Source organism: Tauraco erythrolophus, chromosome 22 (assembly GCF_009769465.1).
Source record: "Tauraco erythrolophus isolate bTauEry1 chromosome 22, bTauEry1.pri, whole genome shotgun sequence".
In the NCBI taxonomy this organism is placed as follows: domain Eukaryota; kingdom Metazoa; phylum Chordata; class Aves; order Musophagiformes; family Musophagidae; genus Tauraco; species Tauraco erythrolophus.
Window position 1 is genome coordinate 3,541,572 of NC_141486.1, and position 20,908 is coordinate 3,562,479.

A 20,908-nucleotide genomic window follows, 5' to 3' on the forward strand; every position below is an offset into this window, starting at 1 on the left:
TAGAGGAGAAGAAGACAGATAGAGGAGGAAGAACAGAGAAATACATTTCAACCAAGAAGGAGTTTTGATTTATTTTATTTCTATTTGTTTTAAGGAAAAAAAAAATCTATAAGCAGGAAAAAGAAAGAAAGAAAAAGAAAAAAAGAAAAGAAAAAGCAACTGAGAAGGGTTATAAAAAGAGCAAATACCAAGAAGGGTGAACAAGAGAAGAAAGTCAAGGCAAGGAGGAGCCCAAAGCTGGCAGATCGGGAGGATTTGCAGGGGAGAAGGGGGGGGAAGATTGGAAATGCAGCTCTGGAGTTTGCTGCTGCCTCTTGCGCTTCTCTGTACAGCCCTGGCCAGTGGACCCGAATGTGGGATGGACGAGCGCTCCCGCAGGGCAAGAAGGGACACCCGGCACAGCCGCCAGCTCCTCCACACCGCCCCGGGCACCTGTGCCACCAGGTTAGCCCGAGGAAGGCGCTCCACTGCGGGGCTGGAGCCGGGGCATGGCCCCCGCAGGAGGCAACAGCGGGAGGTAAAGGACGAAGAGGAGTCCCTTACCCCGAGCAGGGCGCTCTATTTCAGTGGACAAGGTGATCAGCTGCGGCTGAAGGCAGACGTTGAGCTGCCCCGAGATGCCTTCACTTTGCAAGTGTGGCTGAAAGCTGAAGGAGGACAGAGATCTCCGGCTGTCATTGCAGGTAGGTAGTTCGTCATGCCCGTGGCTGCAGCATCCCTTTTACGTTTCGGGAGCCGGCGGAACAGCCAGCTGTAGGCGTGCGTGTGTGTAGTGTATGTGTGTGGACGTTGAAACGGGCGAGTGTGCCTCGCAACACACGTACGTGTGTGAGTGCTTGTGGGAACACGCTCGGGTGCCTTTATAGGTGTATTTTTGATGAAATACCGGAGCTCAGCAAACTGTCTGAAAGTGTGTGCTTGCAGAAAAAGTTATGTAAACTTTTGCATAGGGAAATGGCAGTATCCCGGGTACTTTCTTTATTTCTGTGTGTACGGATTAAAGTGCGGATCGGAGAGAGCGCTCTTAGGGTGGGTTTTTACCTGCTTCTCAGGTCAGAAAATTGTAAATAGAGCATTTAAAGTAGCTTGTAAGTGTGTATGAAAAGAAACGTGTGTGTCTAGTGTGTGGCTGCAAAGAAATGCGTGTCTAAGGTCCCTACACGATTTCCTTAGTTTTATTAGCTCTTCAGTGTACTTCACTGTTACCTTTCTAGATGCAATGTTAGCATGTGGTTTCCAAAAAGCTGTAAAGGAACTTTTGGCTATTGTGAAACCTCAATGAATCAAATGAGTTTATAAAGTTCCCAACCCCTCGACACTCAGCCAGGGCTGGGACTAGCACTGCAGCTAGAGGATGTGTTGAGTATTTTTGTCTCCCCTTAGAAATGGCAAGTGTAACACAAATGATCGTGAGGTCAAATAGCCCTATAAAATCGTTTAGTACTCAAAGCAGCTACCAGTCTAAGCTGTCTGAGCTGAACAATAATGAGGAATATTGCACTTTTCTTATTTAAATTTTATGACCCCCATCATGAATTTGGGTCCTTTTCCTCGTGCTCGCTCCCTCTCCCCCTCCCTCCTGCCACCTCCCACCCTCTCCCCGCTTTAGTGATAAAGTGCAGCGAAGTTGTCGTGAAATCGGATACTTTTTGGAGGGTTACAAACCCTTATAAATGTCACCACATCCATCTTTGCTCTGAAGGAAGTCACAGAAAATGGAAATACCCTTTAAAAAAAAACCCAGCAGAAAACAAGTCAGAAAAAGAAACGGGTATGGGGGGGTTGAAGGGGGAAGACATGTTTTACAGTTCTTTTGGCAAGGAGGTTCCCTGAAAGTACAAAGTTTCCATGTCCTAGGATGCCTTAAAGAGACAGGGAGGATTTCCCCTTTGCCTTGAACTGGAGTCACTTCCTACCAGAAGGCAGCGGATGCTTGTGCCGGTGGTACGGTGGCTGCTCGGCGCCAGCCCAGCTCCCCTCTCTGCTGCCACCCTCCCTGCTGCGATCTTCTCCGTCTCCGCTGCCCCATCCCCGACCTGCGGCCACTGTCGCCTCGCAGGAAAGTTGCTTTGTCCTAAGGAAAACAACAACTAAGATGAACTCAGCAGTGCGTTTCCTTAACTTTCCCCACTCCCAACTGCTCCGCTCACTCGCGAGGAGGGGGACACGGGGTGGGCAGGAGGTGCCGGGCGTGGGCTGGTCCCTTTTGCCTCTAGTAGGACAGGCAGATGAGTAATTTCATAGGTGAAATAGATTATTACTCGCTTTTATTTCCCCTGGCTTTCTCATACTCCACACTTATGGTTCCCAACCTTAACTTAAACCCCAGGACTCAAAGTGCTTCCCTTTCAAGTTAGGAAAGGCAGAATTTGGGTTTTCATGGATCTCGTCAGTGGCAAAACGTGGCCATTGTGGTTTTTTAACGTGTTTAATCCAACGTCTAAGACCCCGTGTCTGACTTTGGCGCAAGTATCTCTAATTCACACAATAGGGAACCTAAGCAAACACACACAAAGATCATTTGTAGTAAAATACTTTAATTGGATGGGGGAGGTTGGGCTGTTGCCTGTATAAAACACTTGACCCATTTTATGCATGGAAATAACATTCCACTATGAAAAATGAAAAGAAATGCCCCAGTTTAGCACCGTAGAGCTTGCAGCTCAGCTCGGGAGGACTTTGTGATTTTTATTTTATTTTTAAGCTCCCCCTCCCCGCCTTGCACTCGGTCTTGAAGAGGAGCCAGGTTTGGCTCTGTGTGTAAACACCTGGAAGAGGTCCAAGAGGAACTCACTCGGAGTATCCTCCGCACACCACAGCCTCCCAGACCTGCAGCAAGCTTAGGGAGAGATTACGCTTCCCTCAATGAGGAAATCAAGGGTTCTGGCTGCCAAAACTCTTGGCTTTCTCATTTTCACTGTTTTGGGATGTGACAGACCCAGGAGCCCTGTTCTGCCATTGAAGTTGCATCTGTAGGACCCCACTGAAATCAAACAGCCCTTCTGGGTGTTTGGGGGAATCAGGGGCTGGGTCAAATTTGCTGGGGGTGCCAGAAGTGAGTTTCTCCCCAACTTCCATCCCAGTTGCAAAGTGGGAAACTGTGTGATCATACAGATCTGGGGGAGAGGGCGGGATTGACTGGAAGACAACTTTTTTTCAGAGTCCTCCATCTGCCTTCTGCCCCCCACCCTCTGCCTATGTTGACTGCTCCCTTTCCATCCCTCCTTGCTGGCATATAAGTAGTAGCTGCAAGTCATGTAGGAGCCACATATGTGCCTATAGGGGAGGTCTGTTGTGTCTGTTAAAAATCTCATGTAGGACCCAAGTTGTTATCAGCTTCTACGCCTGAGCTCTGATATAATGGAGCTCTTCTGCTAATCCAGGCTACAGGAGTTTCTGTTTCTGTCTGGAGCCAACTCTCCTTACGTCACCCTCTGCTGCAGTATTCAATTTGTTTTCATAAATGGCTAATTTTACAGCGCTGTTAAGTGGGTTCGTCATTGCGCCAGGCCATGCCCTGTCTCTGATGATGGGCGGTCCTTGGTGCCAGGCTCTGCCAATTTTCACGCTGGTTGGCAGTGATGTTATTGCTGCCCTGTTTGACTTCACTGATATCTGTTCTGGTATTTGTCAGGGAAAGCTGTTGGGAAACTAGAAGTCTGACCCATTGATCTGTGTTACGCAAAAGCTCAGAAGCATTTTCGGAGCTGGGCTGCGCTTCGTTCGTGCAGCTCCCGCGGTGCGGCTCTCCGGCGGAGGCAGCTCTCGGCTCGTGCGTACTCGCCTCCCTCCCCGGGCCGCGTAGTTCTTGGACAAACACTCCCTGGATGTGCGTACCTACCCCACAGCACAGTACATCCCTCTGACAAACGCACACATGTGCACATGGTATTAATCATGCAAGTTTGTGCACTTTCCCCTGTAGAGCCTTTGAACGCATCTCTAGTCGTGAACGAAGGAGTTAAGGTCCACGCTGTAGGCAAGTTAGGTAATGCACATGCCGTGCAAAATAAGACGCCTCAAAGCACGGTTGACCTTGCTTCTGTTGGAATCAAAGGTATTTCAGTTCTACTGTGGAAATGCTACTCCATCCTAAGAAACAGGATCCTCCTGAGTCCCTGTCAGTGTGTTTTCTGGTATATGGCTCAGGAGCGGGGTAGCTCATGTTGTCATAGGAAGGAGATGTTGACTCTTTACTGGCTGAGAGCTGAGAGGAGAGGGATGAATGATCTGCAGTGGGAGCTGGAGTAAGAAAGCGTGCCTGCTCTGAAGAGGGAAAGTTATTTGTGTTTTGTTTTGGTGGTTTTTTTTCCCCTTCCCAGTTTCATTCTCCTCTTTCTCTCTATTTCTTTGCCTGCCAACAGAGAGCATGATCCCAACTTAATAAAGCTTCATATGTAAGGGAGTGCCTATGTTTTCCCAACTTCAATCCTTGGTGAACATAAAACTGCAGCAGAATCCGATGGGAAAGAAATGCCAAAATCAGCACAGTGGAGCTCGCTTAAAGCCACAGCTCTCGCACGTAAGAGACTGAGAAACATCTGTGTTGGGGTCCAATAATTGGGCAATTATAAAGATATGTAATTGACACTCCTTAGGTCTGTTCCCTCCACAAGGTTTAAGAATATATGTTTACTTTGGGGGGTTAATTTGGTTTCCTTCTGAAGTTTTGGGGTCTGATATTGAATTAATATGCTTCAGGCAGAATTGGTGAGCTGGGTCCTGTCCCTGGAGCTGATCCTTGTAAGGGACGTGTTGGCAACTTGAGGATGTCTTCCATAGAGAGTTTACTCTGAGTTTCACTGGCACTAAAATAATCAGTAGATAGATAATGCAGCATTTTCTTGTCTTCAACAGCCTGTTGTCTTTTCATTGCCTTAATTTTGTTGGTTTGATCTGTAATGAAGTACCAGAACGAAGGACTATGAGTAAGTCAAATGTAAAGCTTGTAGTTCTGTTGTTTAATTAGTGCTGGTGAGTGCCAGGTCCCAGGGTGATGGACGCGATGGGCAGAGTGGAGTAATGGCTGGACCAAAGTGACAGGAGCTTGAACACCTGCCCAGATGCTCCTTCAGGGTGACAAGCCTCCAACACACTGTTGCTGAAGGCTACAGGTAGCCGTGTGGTTTTGGCTTCCCTGTAGATGGGTTTAAATGATTAGCCACTTCATGAGTATGGATTTGGATAAGGTATGACTAATAGGCCACTGAAAAAATACGGCATAGCTTGTCATTTACTAAACATTTGCGTTTCAACTGGACATTTCCTTCAGCCAGCAGAAGGTGGGACAAGAGTCAGAAACTGGAAAAGAAAAAGAATTTTTCTTTCCATAAGATTTCCAATTTTAACTGGCCTCGTTCTTTTGACCAGTTACACACTAGAGTCATCCTAGCACAGCTAGAAGAAAGGTTTGGGTTTTTTTTTCCTTAAAGCACTCACATGTAGGCTGCTCTAATTAATAAAATGGTAATAAAAGAAAGAGGGAAATTTGACTCTGTGTATGTGCAGGATGGCAAATTTAGATTCCTAAATGATGTATGGCTGTCTCCTGTAGGCACGGAGATGTGTCCCAGGCTGAGCTTGCCTCTCCAAGCTTCATTTCGGCCTGATTTATTTCAAGCCAGCCTGTTTCAGTTAGAAAAACTCATGTGAGGTGGAAAGCAAAGCCGAGGGGGTGGTGTGCGGAGAGCGAGCGGGAGCAGGGCTCTCCTTGGGGATTCCTGGAGACGTCTGGAGAAGTGCAGAGCAGAGCTGCGGCGAGAAGCAGCCCTCGGAGAGCATTCGCACGCTAAGCCGTCGTGGAGAGACAGATCTGGTTGGTGAATTCAGATGCTGGAAAGTTATCACATCAGGTTGAAGCTGCTCCCCGGGTCCCCACGTCACCTCCCCATGTGGCACCAGGGCAGCGATGCGGATGGCTGAGGGGATCCTGAGGCTGCGCTGGGCAGAGGCAGAGGTGCCCACCGTCAGCCCCGGCCACATGTGGCATAGTGAAAGACGCGCTTAAATTCCAAATCCCAGAGGCCTCACTGAGCACTGGAGTAACTGGGAGGGGTTATGCTGGCTCCCTGGGGACCCTAACCCCAAAATGTCCCATGAAGGTAGGTGTGTCTCACCTCTCTTGTGAAGAACGAGACAGGTCTCCGCTTTCAGAGTGAGTCCAGGGGTTTGCCAATGCTGCTCCATGTGCTCCTTAGCCTTTGCCAAGGGTGAGAGAGGTCCTTGGCCAGTGCGTCAAACGGTGAAGAGCCGAACTGCCAGCAGGCACCTCCCTGGTCACTGGGACCCGACCCTGGTTAAATGCAGCAGGGGCATGCCAGCTGGGTGTGCCAGCTGTGAGAAGTGCCTTCTTTGGAGGCCAGGTCTGGCTCGGTCAGGGCACAGGTGCCAGGTTCTTCAGGTCTGTCGCAAGAGAGGTGCAGCCATGACGCTGGCCAGAGCGGCTTTAACACAAAAATACTGCAGGACCAATGGGTTTTGGGTGCTCTCAAGACCAGGGGATTAACTGAGTTCTTTCACCTTGGGTTTCCATTGCTCATGCTGTCCTGAGCCAGAAAAAGAGCCAAAATATAGTGGCTTTTCTCAAAAAGACATATTGAAAAAAACAAAAATAAACCCTTCCGTGACTGGGGTCAGCTGAAATGTTCCCGTATAATAGCTTTGCTTCCAATTTTAGCCGTTATTTTTTCAGTTCCTCTTTTCTTTTCTCTGATAGAAATTATAGGAGCAGAAGCAGAGAAGGGACCACCTGGGTTGCCAAATTCAGTCCCCTGAAGTGTCAGGGATATAACAACAGATAATTAGTCCAAACATTCACAGAATATCTACTTTGTACGTTCTGATATAGCACAGGCCACAGAAAATTTCCCAGTGCTCTACTATAAACCAAAGATCTTTAGCTAAGACCAAGAGTCACTACTATAATGTAAGACAGGAAAAGAGAAGCACAGATTGACAACATCTTAAGTACCTAAAATCCAAAGCATTGGTTTAGAAAAGTGTTAAGTATGAGAAAGAAAAACATTTGCTGGTAAAAGATATCAGCTTTCTTATTTTTAGAAAGTTAAAAAAGAACCAGGTATTTTGATAGTTATGAAACTTCTATTGAAATTTTAAGTTAGAATATTTGCCAGAACTGATCCTTTCTCACAGATAGCCTGTTTTGATTAATTTCCCTTTTTCCTGAGAAAAATATTTTATCAAACATTTCCCACCCTTCTCTGGTCTTAGTCTGTGTGGCAGTTCCTACATCTCATCATAGTAAGAATGAACGTGCTCATTTTATTACGTTTTACTTCTCAAAATCTTATATTCCAGATTGTTCTGAAGACGGATCACGAAAGTCTTGTTTGATCAAAACCCTCTACATTTTTCTCTGAACTGGATCAGCCAGTCTAATATCATCTTTGTCTTCATTTAATCTCCTCTCTCAATACTACCAAATTTTTCCTCTAGTACTGTCTTTACATGGTCAGTCCATATTACCCTTTCCATTTCAAATATGCAAAATATAGTGGACTTTTCTATTTCCCAGGTTCTGAGCATTTGCTTCATGCATTGTTCTGAGCACAGAACAACTGACTGTGCTGTCCTGTTCGTTTGCTTGTTTCCCCAAAATGAGACTTCTGAAAATGAAGGTGTACCTTTCTTCTGACTGTATGTTTCTGTAGCTCTATGGGCCTTTCCCTACCTTGGAGTAGCTGACATCTGGATGTGATTCTTAGTTTTATTTCAGCTTTCTGTGCAGAAGAAACGCTTTGTTGTTGTTCTGCTAATTTCTACTTATCCCTACATTTCTTTTCGTTTTCTCTGGTGTGAGCACGCATGCACATACACACACAATTTCCAAAGCACCTTTGATTTTTTTCCAACGATCAATAGAGCATTTAAAATCCAATGATCAAGGAAGAGCAGCTTGTTTATTTCCCCACATATTCTGACACAAGTGGCAGATCTTGTAAACTGCTTTGATTTGATGTTAGTGCCTATTATAAAGTTTACTCTCCCCAAAGCCATCCATGAAGTCAAAGTACTCTTACTCTGAACATGAGCAGAGCAGAACTCAAAAAGGCAAGTTAAAAGGAGTTAAAAAGAGAACAAGAATGAATACATTATTCCAGAATTTTTGCTTTCTGCTATCCTTGTTCATAATGATCAGAACAAGTTGCTTAGCTGAGGACTGCTCAACATCCATAAGGTTGCCAAGCACCAAGTGAGGGTGCAGTATGTATCATAGTTAAAACTGTAAACAAATATAAATACAAGTCAGATTATCCCTTGGTGAGAATGGGACTGGATTCATGATGTTAGATTTATGCAGGCAGCATGGATTTGATCCTAAACCTGTTCAAGATCATGAAAAAATACCATTGACCTTGGCTGACTCTGGCTTAGGATCTGATTTCAGAGACTCCTCTGCATCCCTCTTCTACAGCCTGGACCTTTCCATGGTCCTTGCTTTAACATCCCTTATTTTGCTGTCCTTTTTTGCTTTGGATACAAGAGAAGAAAAATTGCGAAGCCCTAAACGTCAGAGAAGTTGGCCAGGGGAAGGGGACATGTTTATTTTAGTTGTTTTTGCTATACTCCAAATCCCACTTTGGCCTCTGTCTCTTTCATCCTTTCTCTTCTTTTTTTTTTTTCAGTGTTAAACCGAGCACTTATTCAAAACACTCTCTCTGGTTGTCTGTTTTGCTGGGTGATGTAAGTGTGTAACTTTCCCGTCCAATCCCTCCACCCTCCCTTATCACCATCCTAGTCTCAATTTTTTCTCTGCTATCTGGTGTCCTTGATTCCCCCGTGTTTCCCTTCTTCCTGCTCCGCACAGTTGCTGGTTTCCTCCTCTCTAGCAAGCGTGTGCTTGAACTCTCTGTAGTTCTCATCTTCTTGCACTGCAGGAGGGTGATGTCCCTCCTTGGAGACCAGGGGTGGCCACCAGGTTGGTGACTTCAGCCAATTCGTGTTGGAAATGCAGTGGAAGCAGAGGGTAAGCAGGCTGTGTGTTTGTGTGCTTAGTCAGGCATATGCTCATGCATATTTTCCGGGAATTATTGATACTGTTCTGTTTAATATCCATCCTAGCGGTACACAAACAAGGCGCAAGCGGCTGTTCTCACAAAGAGGGAGTGAGGGTGAAGTGAAACTGAGAAGCATCTGGAATTGGCCTGGTGAAGCAGCCTCTGAGAGATATGATACCAGCTCATGAAAGCAAAAGAATTGCTGTGTTAGAGAAGAAAACCACTCTGTTCTTTGCTGATTAACTCCTGGGGTCTGGTAGGCTTTCCGCGAGTCTTCCTTTTGAGTGATACTTAGGGCTCTTTTATCTCTTCTCCTTCCTCCCCTCTGCTGTGTTTTTCCTCCTTTTCCTTATCTAATTTATTGCCTCTTTATTTGCTTTAAATCACTTTCCCATATGGATTTCTCTCTTCTGACCCATCTTCCCCTCCCTCATCTGATTCCCAGGAGTCCTCTGTCGTCATGGAATTGGGAGAAGAGGAGCCCTGTTCCCAACACCAAGCATCAGCTGCAGGCTCCTTTCCTCCTTCGTTTTCTTCCTTGCCTACTCTCTGCTGTTAGTGTTGGAAGCATATCCACAAAGATCATCCATTGGATTGAGGAAAGAGATCTTATCATCATTATTTTGTTTGTTTTATTCAAGAAGGGAAAGAAAAGGAAAGGAAAGGCCTTCACTGTTCCCAGTGTTACTTAGTTTTGAATGGAGGGTTTTTCCCCTGTTCTAATGTCCTACTATGGTTATTTTCCTTTATCATCGCAGTAAGATTGCGGTTTCGTAATGCTGATAACTGCTTCAAAACATCCTGCTGATGGTGGTGATAAGTTTCTCAGGTCTGAGAGAACATCGCTCTTAAAATCAGGGAAATTGAGGAATGGAGGGATGCTCTGATTTGGCCAAGATTTGGCAGTGTGTTCGTGACAGAGCTAGAAATGAAGGCTAGAAGGCTTGGCCTTTTGTGAAACCTTTTTTTTTTTTTTTCAGGTGTGATGAGAGTTATTTCTCAGCCTGAGTTGTTCTCTAGGTGAAGTCAACACCCCGTAATTCCTGTAGGATGTTTTGTTGTAGCTGCTGATGGTTCTTCACTGGGTAATTGTTGTACCGAGCTGATGGTGAAGTCTTTCACCTGATGTCACGCTGTTGAAAGCACTGGCAACATGAGGAATGGGTGAAGAAGGCAGCTGGCATTTGTGACATGAGCTCTTTGGAGATTGCAGATAATCAGATGGTCTGGAATTAATATCTCTGACCTAGACATGCTGGTGATGTTTGAATCAGTGCGAATTTTTGCATTTCTCAAATGGCACAGTGTATGCTGCCCGTAATGGGAGAGAAAAGCAAATATCACTGAAGCCCCTTAGTTCAGAGTGCTCTTATTTAAATTGGAGTGCTTTGGTATTTTTGATACATCTGCATATCGATTAATATATTGACTTGCTGAAACAGCTTGTAGAATATGTAAGTTGTAACTGCTAAGCACGTTCCTAGGAAATGCTGAAAATCTGTCTCTGGATATCTCAGGTTATTAATTAAGGGCAAAAATAACTCATTTACCCCAGAGTTAAATACGGACCAGGTGAGTGGTTGCAGAAGGGGCTTTGCACACAGCGTGTTGGTGCTCCAGACTGTTTGGGGGAGAGGGGGGCCATCATCTAGTGCATGCTCTCACGGCTAAACAACAGGTCTTTCTGTCAGTTGTGTCTTGCATCTGTCTTGTGGATAAACAGAGCAGCCTCTCTGAGATCAAAACAGCACCCTTCACCAGTGATAATTTCATGGGAATCATTTTCAGTGTGAACTAGACAAGACTTGGAAGCCTCCCGTGCTGTAGCTCATGAATGGAGATGTTCAGGGAGAAAAAGAGTACTGGGAGAAAAAGCAAATGTTAACTAAAGGCATTACACACATGATTTTGAAATATGTACTTGGCAGAGGGAAGGATGAGCAGTACAAGCCAGATTCTGCTGTTGCACACACCAATGTAAACCTAGAGTAACTCCTTTGGAGAGGAAGTCTGGTGGGCTGCTCCAGATCACTGAGTGTGTCGAATCTGAGGCAGAGACAGAGTGCATGCAATGGGGAAAATGAACAAGCAAAGGAGATGTCATGGAGAGCAACCTCCAACCACCGTCACCGCTGTCGATGGTTTAATTTGGGTGTGTAATGGTTATGGTGATGCAGTGGGAAACATTTGTGCAATGTAGGGTTGTTTTTACTTTTTGGAGCATTTTCTGCATCTACCTATCGTAATCCCTCTGGACTGTGAAATTAGGCCATATACTGTTTTTACAGTGAGCCCTTTGTGTTTCCAGCAACAAACCCTTCTGAACTCTACTCTCCAGTCTTGTGGCTGTAAACTCTTTCACCCCCTCCCATACTGTCTCATCTCCAGCAATAATATCCCCTCCTCTGTTTATAAACAAACACCCTCAGAGGAAGTTCACAGGAAGAAAAGTTAGTTAATGAAATCAACCATGTGCTCAGGTCCAGGCTGTGGGTTGGAGCCAGCAGGGTTGCTGGATGTTTCCTACTCTGCATCTGCTTGTAGGAGTTTCTTTGAGATGTCTGCTTGTCTGTCTAACTATGCATCTTTCTCTTCTTTTCCCTTCATCATGGAAAATATGAAAAAAAGAGAGACCAAAATTATAGTCTCGATTTGCTTTAAAATCAGCCTGGACAGTATTTGAGAACCCCAAGCAGAGAGACTGGCTTCAATGAGCTAGTAGAATTTTTCCTTGATATATGCACCAATTCTGACTTATGTTTTTAAAACACTGAAATGTAGGTGCTAGCTCATGGCAAAACTGTTGCTCCTGAGTTGTGCAAAGGCTATAAAAGGATGTCCTACTGTAGTCTGAGCATGAGGCTGACACATCTGGTGTCACACATCTCTCTCATGGAGCCACTGGTGTAAGGAGGTGAGAGTGAGCAGGACCCAAGGAAGTAGATAACACGGAGCTGTGTAGTCACCAAGAGCTCTGGAGCAAGGAAGAGATAGGCATGGTAATGGTGCTGTCAGCTGGAAATCACAAAATGCTTTAACTTGCTCCAGAGGACCCCCAAATCCTTCACAGCACAGAGGGAACCCAAGAAAAAGTCCGTTTTCTTGTGACTGTCCTGGGTTGTGCCTTTGGTGGTCTCAGATAGGAGGTGAGAGAATTATGTGTTTGTTTCCTTCCAGGAAATACTGGGTTCCTGTAAAAAGCCTTTCTGGCTATTCAAAATGCATGGCTAAAATAACCAAATAAAGAGAAACCCTAGGAGCGAGGGAGGCAGTACTGGTCAGGGCCGTGGTTCCACACTCGTGCAGAGTTGTGGCACCAATGCAGTGCTCATATCACTGTCCCAGGCTCCCCCTCTTCCGTAAGGAGTGTCTTTGGAAATTGGGAATAAGGGAGTTTTTACAGATATTATAGATGTGAGAGTTGTGGTCTCACTTTTAGTACTAAGAACCACGAAGGTTTAGGTGTATTAGAAAAGGTTTTCAGTGCTGGCAGAATCTCCATCCCTTAAAATGGGATGGTTTAAAATAGTCTTATCTGTTGCTTTTTGTTGAAAGAGCAGTTTCTTTTACTGTACAAATATTTTCTAGCATGTAATTAATAGCCTTATCTGTAGGACTATTCCAGTGCAGTCTCTCCACCTCCCAGCCCAACAGGGGAGAAAGACAATCGGAAATGAGCATTCTGTATTGCAGCACGGACAAAGTTTATCAGCCGTTGCACAATCCCTTTGCCTGTGAACTGATTAAATAAAGGGAGGGGGAAGGGGGGCAGAAATGGACCTGATTTATACTGGTGAGCTTCCTCCAAGAATTCCAGGATAACTATCAACAGTTTCTCCAAGGAAGAAAGTTGAGCGATTCATTCTTGCCCTTTGAAGAGCTCTGAATTAATGAAGAGCAGAGTTTCTTCTGCTCTTCTTTGCGCTGGGAAAGACTGGAATTCCCCAAAGTTCTCTTGCTAGAGATGGTTTAATCAAAGAGACTGTTTACATTCTGTGTCTCACCAGAGGCAATGCTCAGACAGGGGTGGTCTTCAGCTATATGCTGTAATACTAGGGGTTTATTTTATTTTATTTTAAACATCAGCATACCACCAGTTTTACTGGGAAGTGGCCGTATCCAAACACCTGCAGGCTCCATGGAATAGGCCAGAGAGGGAAGCAACAGCAGCTGCATCTCACAGAGGCAAAATGATACTGTGAGGGATCTGTGTTTCTTCTCCAAAGGTTTCTGCAGGGTTGGGGTTTGGAAGCAAAGGTGGGCCAGGAGCACTTGCACTCGTGGAGGAAGACACCTTGCAGCAGTAGGAGGCTGAGCTGGATCAAGCTCTTTCCTCTGCCTGAAGTGCTGATGGCAGAGGAGTCAAGGGTCCTTCTGAACCAACCATGTGTTTTGTCTCACACTGTGATGGCCCAACTGTTTTGGTGAACAGTTGCTGTGCTCTGATACTTAAGAAGGCATTAAATGAAATAGGAGGTAGGTATTTCATTAGAGAGGGAAGAAGGAAATGAGATTATGATAGTTTTTCCTACCACTGCCCATCGCTCCCCTCCCTCAGAATGAATGTCTCTTGCACCTATATCAAGAAACCAACACTTTATTGCACATCTTGTGTTCAGATACAGTTTTCTTAAAAATACTTTGGTATCTTCTGGAAGTGATGTATTTCCGCTCCCCATGCACAGGATCTTCTGCGCATCATTGAGGAGGATGCACGTAAGTAGGCGGCAATGTGGCCAACATTCTTCCAAACCCAAGCAACCCAACCAGCTGTTCAGCAGGGATGTTGTTTATTGAGAACTGTCAATGTGTTCAACACATGGTGTCCTTTGCACTGATGATCTTGCAGCCTGGCTTGTTTGGGGTTTCTCTGACACTCGTCAAGCGCTGGTGACAAGGCAAGCTTGAAAAGGCACGCATTTTTAAGTGAAAATTATTATAGAAGGGCATCGCAACAAGATGTTTTGCAAGGACAGGAGAGAGAGAGAGAGACTAGCTGGCAGAGAAGGAAACAGAGGCAGTTGCAAAGGGTAGAGGTTTCTTTTTGGCTGGTGGTTTTGGGAAGAGAACAGAGATTTCCTTCAGCGATAAATGAGATGCTTTGGGAGAAAGAAAAGGTGTTTGTTTCAGCAGTGATGAAATTGCTGTGTGAGAGAGAAGCGGCTCCCTCTTCTGCTAATTCAAACTGTTGCTTTTGTGGCAGAGTGGTTGGAGGTGCGCAGGTCGCTCTGGGATTTTAGTTCCTACTTTGCAATTGCTCTGATGTGCCTTCACCTTGGTCCTTTCCCTCTGTCAAGGTGGGATAATGGTTCTCAGCAGCCCTCAGAGAGATGCTGTTTGTAAGGATGAGGTAATAACATCAGTGCAGCGCTTTGATTACGTATAATGCTTAAAAGGCAAGTGCTACTCCTGCATTGTACCAAAAGGAAGGAATGCTCAGCCAAGAAGTCCCATTGGCCAAGGTTGTGCTAGGTCCCTGCAGTGCTGTGCTGTTCTAAAGAGAAGACTGAGGTTATGGAATGCCAAAGAGACAAAAGACGGAGGTGTATCTTGCCAATCTCATACTTATCTATTTGTCCCATCTTTTTTCTCTTGACTTGTGTAAGCTCGTATTCATGAGTATCACAGGTATTTATTTTCCCCTACTGAAAAACAGAGCTGTTGCCTGAACAGTGTGACTCTGGCCACATTCCCTCGTATTCAGCACAATGCAATCTTGGCTCTTCACTAGTTAATATTTTCTGTCAACAACCTGCAAGAAAACAAAAAATCAGTGCTGATAAAATTTGCAGATGTTGCAGAGTTCAGGGAGTGGTAAACAATGACCAAAACAAGACTCTCGTTTGGGTGTTTTCAAAAATTGAGAACATGCAAACAGTATGCATGAGAATAAAGCCAAATGTGAAGTCATACATATAGAAAGTCGAGCGGCAGGTCATACGTAAAGGACGGATGGTGGGGGAAGGGTCTTTCACCTGGAAGCGAAATGTGTAGGAGTAACTGCATGTTGGAAAAGATAAAGCATGTAAATGTGAGCTGCCAATGTGATGCTGTGGCCAAAGGTTTAGAGTCATCATTGGCTGTGTAAACAAGAAAGCATTGAAGAGGACTGGGGAGGTTGTATTATCCTTATATTGACACTGGAGTAGCTGCTGATGAACTACTTTGTCCTGTTCTGGTGTTCACAGTTTAAGAAGGATGTTGTAGAAAAGAGGATTTAAAGAAAAAATTAACCATGACAATAATGATAGGATTTGTAACAAGTCTTAAAATATTTGACTGAAGAAGATTAAGAGGTGACTTGATCATCATGATCTTTAAGTATATGTTTGGAGAATATTAATCTGATAATTGGAGGCTGGAAATCTAGTAATAGAGGATACGAATAAATGCAATGGATGCACACAGAGACTAAGCGCCTTCAGAACAGAGAGAAAATGCCTCGAGAGAAGTTGATTCTTGAAAGACCTTTTGGAGTAGAATAGTAGAGTATCTGTCACCATAATATTCAAAATAAAATTCAGTGGTTTTCCAAATTACAAGTTCTTTAAAGAGAAGTTTATTCAGTTGTCACCTGTATTGTGCCTGAGTGCTTCTAATGTCAAATTATTCTGGGTCTTTCAGGTACTACTGCAAAAATAACTGAAGCCAACAGTAAAGCACAGGTAGCACTAGGATGCTAATTTCAAATTCTTTAATTTTCCAGTATTTCTGTGGATTCTCCTAGATATTGGTAGGATATTTCTACTCACCATAGTATTTTTAGGTTTTTGTAGGGTCTCCTGGGCATCACTATAGTTGAATTGTCAGGCTCAGTTTCACATGATCCTGTTAATCTTACTTAGATTTTGTTACCTTTGACCAGAGTGGTGTGCTGAGCAATGACCAGACTTTTCCCTTTCAAAACAGCCCAGCGTGCTAGTCTGAAGACAAGCTGAAAACCAAGACTGAAACCTTTTCTCACTGAAGGTAGTAAGAACTCCAGAATCCAGCCTTTGGGGAGCAAAATCATAGAATCATAGAATCATAGAATCGTTAGGGCTGGAAGGGACCTTCAAAGGTCATCTAGTCCAACCCCCCTGCAAGGAACAGGGATATCTCCAACTAGATCAGGTTGCTCAGGGCCTCATCCAACCGGGCCTTGAACGTCTCCAGGGATGGAGCATCCACCACCTCTCTGGGCAACCTGTTCCAGTGTTCTACAACTCTCATGGTAAAAAATTTTTTCCTAATATCCAACCTGAATCTACCTCCCTCTATTTTAAAACCATTACCCCTTGTCCTATCACAACTGGCCCTCCTGAACAGCCTCTCCCCATCTTTCTTGTAGGCCCCCTTGAGGTACTGGAAGACTGCTATAAGGTCACCCCGGAGCCTCCTCTTCTCCAGGCTGAACAGCCCCAACTCTTTCAGCCTGTCCTCATAGGAAAGGTGCTCCAGCCCTCTTATCATCTTCGTGGCCCTCCTCTGGTTTCCCTCTGGCAGTGGGAGCATTGACAATGTCAGGACTGCGAAGCTAACACAGCAGACATTTGTTACAAAGAAAGAAGTGAATGAGAAAGCAGAGAATAAGCTTGGGGTGACTTTTGCTTGTCATCTCCTTGCTGGGTGGTCTGTCTCACAGTCTCAGGGCAGAACAGCAGTCCAGAAGGGTACGTAGGCTGAACAGACCTATTCCTGTGACTTTGGCTGAGTTGCAATAAAAAAAATATAGACCAAAGACCTATCAAAGGTAATTAGTCTTCTGAGACATAATTTCGTTTCATTTGAGCCATACCCAGCTGGAGGCCATTTCTTAAAATTCAGATTTTTGCCAAATGCTCAAAATGCCCTGGTCTGCTCCCTCAAACCCATGTGCACATGTGTATGTATAGGCTAATGCACAGAGAAAGTAGTACGTGGACCAGCTATTTTGTTAGTCTTCATTTCTTTGGTTCCAAATTTAACCAGAAGTGGAAGGGCTGAAATAACATAAGAAAGGTTGGACATACGATATTTCCTGCTGCTCAGCTAAACACAGGAATTGCCAAAAATCTTCCAAGGTAGCTTGTTTCTTTTACATTTTTCTCCCAGTTCTGCAGACTTGAGAAGGTCAATTACTTTTGAGAAGCATTTGACTTTGGCAACGCTTATGGAAAGCAAAGTAGAATTATGACCTTTTGGAGGTTTGCCCATCGCTGTCCCATCTTGTCCTTTAAGAACTAAAGGCTGAATTTTCAGCTACAGCCTTCAGTTTAATAGGTGTGAATTTGCTTCTATGCACTTCTAAGACATCGTGAGTATCTGTGTGAGAATTTTTTTTTTTTAGATGTCTATTTATTTGTGCTCACAGATCAAGCGATCACTGATATTTGTCGAGCAGAAACACAGGCTCAGGTATTTCCAGGAGGAAAATCATACCAAACCAAATGAAATTGGATTCAAACTGAGCAGAAAAATAGACCTCTAAAATTATATACTTAGGTTAGTATGTGGTGACTACAGCCTATCTGGAATGCATACTATAATAGTTATATCATGTTAGAGAGGCAGGTTTTTTTCAGCTGAACGTTTCCTAGAAAGCATAAATATCTCTGTGGTTTGTGTATGGGTTTGGAACTTGTGTGCAAGTATGGAGCTGGGAATTTGAGGCATGAAATAGTCAGGACTAGAGAAGGCCCGGATCCCTTTCAAAAGCAGCAGCAGCAGCAAACATGCTCCGTTCTGCTGCTGTCAGAGCGTGCTGTTCTGTGCATGGCAGCGGAGACCTTGCTTTTGGGGTCGGTAAATTCCTCAGTTGTTTCTGTTAGCACAGCAAAGATGCACTCATATGGGAGAGCGAGATGCAATAAGATATTTCAGTCAGGAAAAAGATCTAAGATATTTTGCAGTACAATATTTAATTCTTACAGAGGCAAAGACCTTGCATGGTATAAATCAGTGTTAAGTGCACTGGAACTACTCAGTTTTGCACTCAGAAAGTATCTGCCCAAGAACGTTCTCAAAATCCAATTAAATAACTCGAACTGTTTCATGTGGAAATGCCCCTCAATTACAAAAACAAGTCTAAGCTATCATGATGTGATTTTTACAGTCTCCTTGCAGGGTGCCCTAGTTTGCATTCATGGAATTTTTTGTTTTTGTTTTGGTTTTGTAATAATGTGGATGTTGGCCATCTATCTGATCCTGGAAAGGTTGTAAGGTTGTCCCCACTCCCCAGGTCCTCTTCCCTCTCCCTCATTGATCATAATGTTTGATTTAGGTGCCACTAGATTTCCTCCTTTGTTCTCTAGCCCTAACCTCCCCCCCCGCTCAAACACACATGCATTGTGCAACGGTGTAAAAGCTCTTCTCTCTGCAGCTGGGAGTAGTAACTGCTCAGCTGGTTCCAGTGCTGCCCTAAAGCTGCTGTAAAGGTCAGAGACAAGGGAATTCTAAAAAGCAAAACAAGCTGTGTTGTTGTCCCTCCTTCAGTCCTGGCTGTGTATTTTGATCAGCACCACATGCAATCTCATGTGTAGACCTCCACTTCTTGCTGCTCCGCGTTTCTGGCCACCGAGGCGGTTCCGCAGGGCAGCATGTCGGGCATTTTTCCAACACGACTACGGCCTTGGCCGCCGCTGCAGCTGATTGACTTGCAGTGCTTGTCAGGCACAAAGCACGTTTTGAAAGGAAATGCCATATTGAACTCCCAGTGAGCTGATGGGTATTGTGCACGGTCATCTGATGGCACAGATGTGCCCCTAGTAATCCTTCCAGGAGAACGTTTCCTCCTGGGATGCTCTGGCCATCTGATCTGCTCTGAGGTATGCTGACCTATCTTGACCCAGTTTATGATCAATTCTCTCTGCTCTTTTCCAAAAGAAGCCCCAAAATACCACTTTATTGTTTAGGTTGCCTGGAAGTTATGGTACTTACGTGTCTGTTCCTTCCATAGAAGATACTCTGTGTTTGCTCTCAAGCATTAACTCTTGCAAAAGAGAGGAGAGATACTCTGTGTGAGCATGCACGAGAGTAAATTTCTTTGTAGAGCTTTGATAGCTAATCAGTATTTGGCTAAGAGCACAGAGAGGAGAAGGAGACGTGAAAGCAGAGGTAATGTATGTTCCACCAAGCACGTTGCTGGGTACAGTGATCTGTGTGTGCAGAGCATCCCTTCTGCTGGTGTGCCGCTCTGTTCGTGCCCCTTTTTTGCAGGTTTTTATGTGTTACTTCTGCATGTGTTTGTGAAAGATGGATGATTTTCATGCGTGCCTCTTGATACGTGTCTGTGTGTTTTGCAACATCTGCTTTTAAAGTGAGAACGATGTTAATGTCGGGTTTCTCTGAAGGTGAATACACTGCCTGAGCTATGATAGGGTGGTTAATTCGTAACCTGGTCCTCATCACTGAGCATAGATAAGCTTTGAAGCTGAGAGGTGTATTCGGGTCCCTTTAAGCCAAACCAACAAACTTATTGATGACTTTTCATTCCCTATATTTGAAGGATATCTGGATTTTTCATAAACACTAAATTCTGCTTTGTTATCAGTGGGCCACACTAGAGTGTCTAAAACTGACAGCCACAAACCTGAATTCTTGTCTGAATCAAGCTTGATGCAAAGTGTCCCATATTTATGGCATAAACCAGTGATTCTCTGAAGGAACATGCTGATGGCTGCGGAGTTTATGGCTTAAAGTTAAGTAGTATCAGAACAAAGCCTGCCTGTACTGTCTTAGTACTATCCCTATGTCTGCATGTGTTACGATCATCTCTAATAACATGAACATACACTGTTTTTCCAAGCTTCAACCAAAAATATTCAGTCGTTTCTGAGAACAAGACAGGAGAAATAAATTGTTTTGCAAATATTAGAAAATCCTTACCCTTGTTCTCTGGAATGTTCCTGTGGTCCCAGACTTTATAGCAGGGACTGGAGTTTGACCTTTGCGAAGGATGTGCTTTTTGCTATCCATCTAAAAGCCTGCCCAAACCTAGTTATTAGATCATAAACAGCCACAGTTTGTTAAGCGAGTACCAGTCTCCACTGGTTCTGCAGCTTTATTGTGAAATGCTTAGGGAGATCTAGATAAGAAGCCAACCTTCCCACTAGTCCGTGTTTACGCTGACACTGTATACAAAGGAGCCCTTGCAAAAGCAACACCCAGTCCAAGGATGGCCCCGTTACAATACTCGCTCCTCTGTGCCATCCGGTTATGGGGTGGTGTGTGTTCACTGACGCCTCAAAATCCTCACAATCTAATAATTTCTCACTAACCCCAGCCTACCAGATCTGTGTGCAGTAAGCTCTTCTATACTGTTAGCGGGTGTATTCTCACAATAGGCTCAGTGAAGTGGCACTAATATGATTGTCCATGCCAGTGGCTGCTCTGTTGCAGCCTACATGATTTTGTTATCAGAAGGGAAGGATTTATATAATGTTCGTAACTAACTAGCCACTGCAAAGTCATGTTTTGCTGTTTTAGCCATTCTCATCTCCCTGCTTTCAGGCACTAAGGTGTCTCATGGAACATATGAGTGATTGGGAATTTGAGAAACAGTACGGAGTATATGCTTAATTTAATGCTAAATGGCAATGATATAAAGATTTTGATATTGCAAAGAGCCCAGCGCCGTATTCTCAACATTAAATAGGCATAGCTGAATTAGACTCTGTATTTCTACATGATGCTGATCTTGTCTTTCATGTCAAAATGAAAAGAACTCTGTCCTTCTGTCTCAAATCCGAATCCTATTGCATAGCTTGTAAAAGATAATATCTGGTGTGAATTCAGCTAGATTGATAGCAGCAGCAAACATCCCCTTTTTGCTCACTTAAGTAGTATGTTGCCACCTGAGCAAGTCTCGAGTGGTTTGCTTGAGCCACTCCTGGTCTCAGAGGGCGACCTCAGGAGGCCTCTTAGCTGTGTTG

At 44.5% G+C, this 20,908-nt stretch overlaps 1 protein-coding gene across 1 annotated transcript in view; it reads left to right on the forward strand.

The window, feature by feature from the left end:
• The first annotated feature begins 286 nt into the window (after positions 1-286).
• Positions 287-20,908, forward strand: part of PAPPA (pappalysin 1) — a 178,370-nt gene continuing 157,748 nt past the window's right edge. The window contains 1 exon segment of the mRNA XM_009986772.2: positions 287-683. Coding sequence (XP_009985074.2) covers positions 287-683 — 397 coding nt within the window.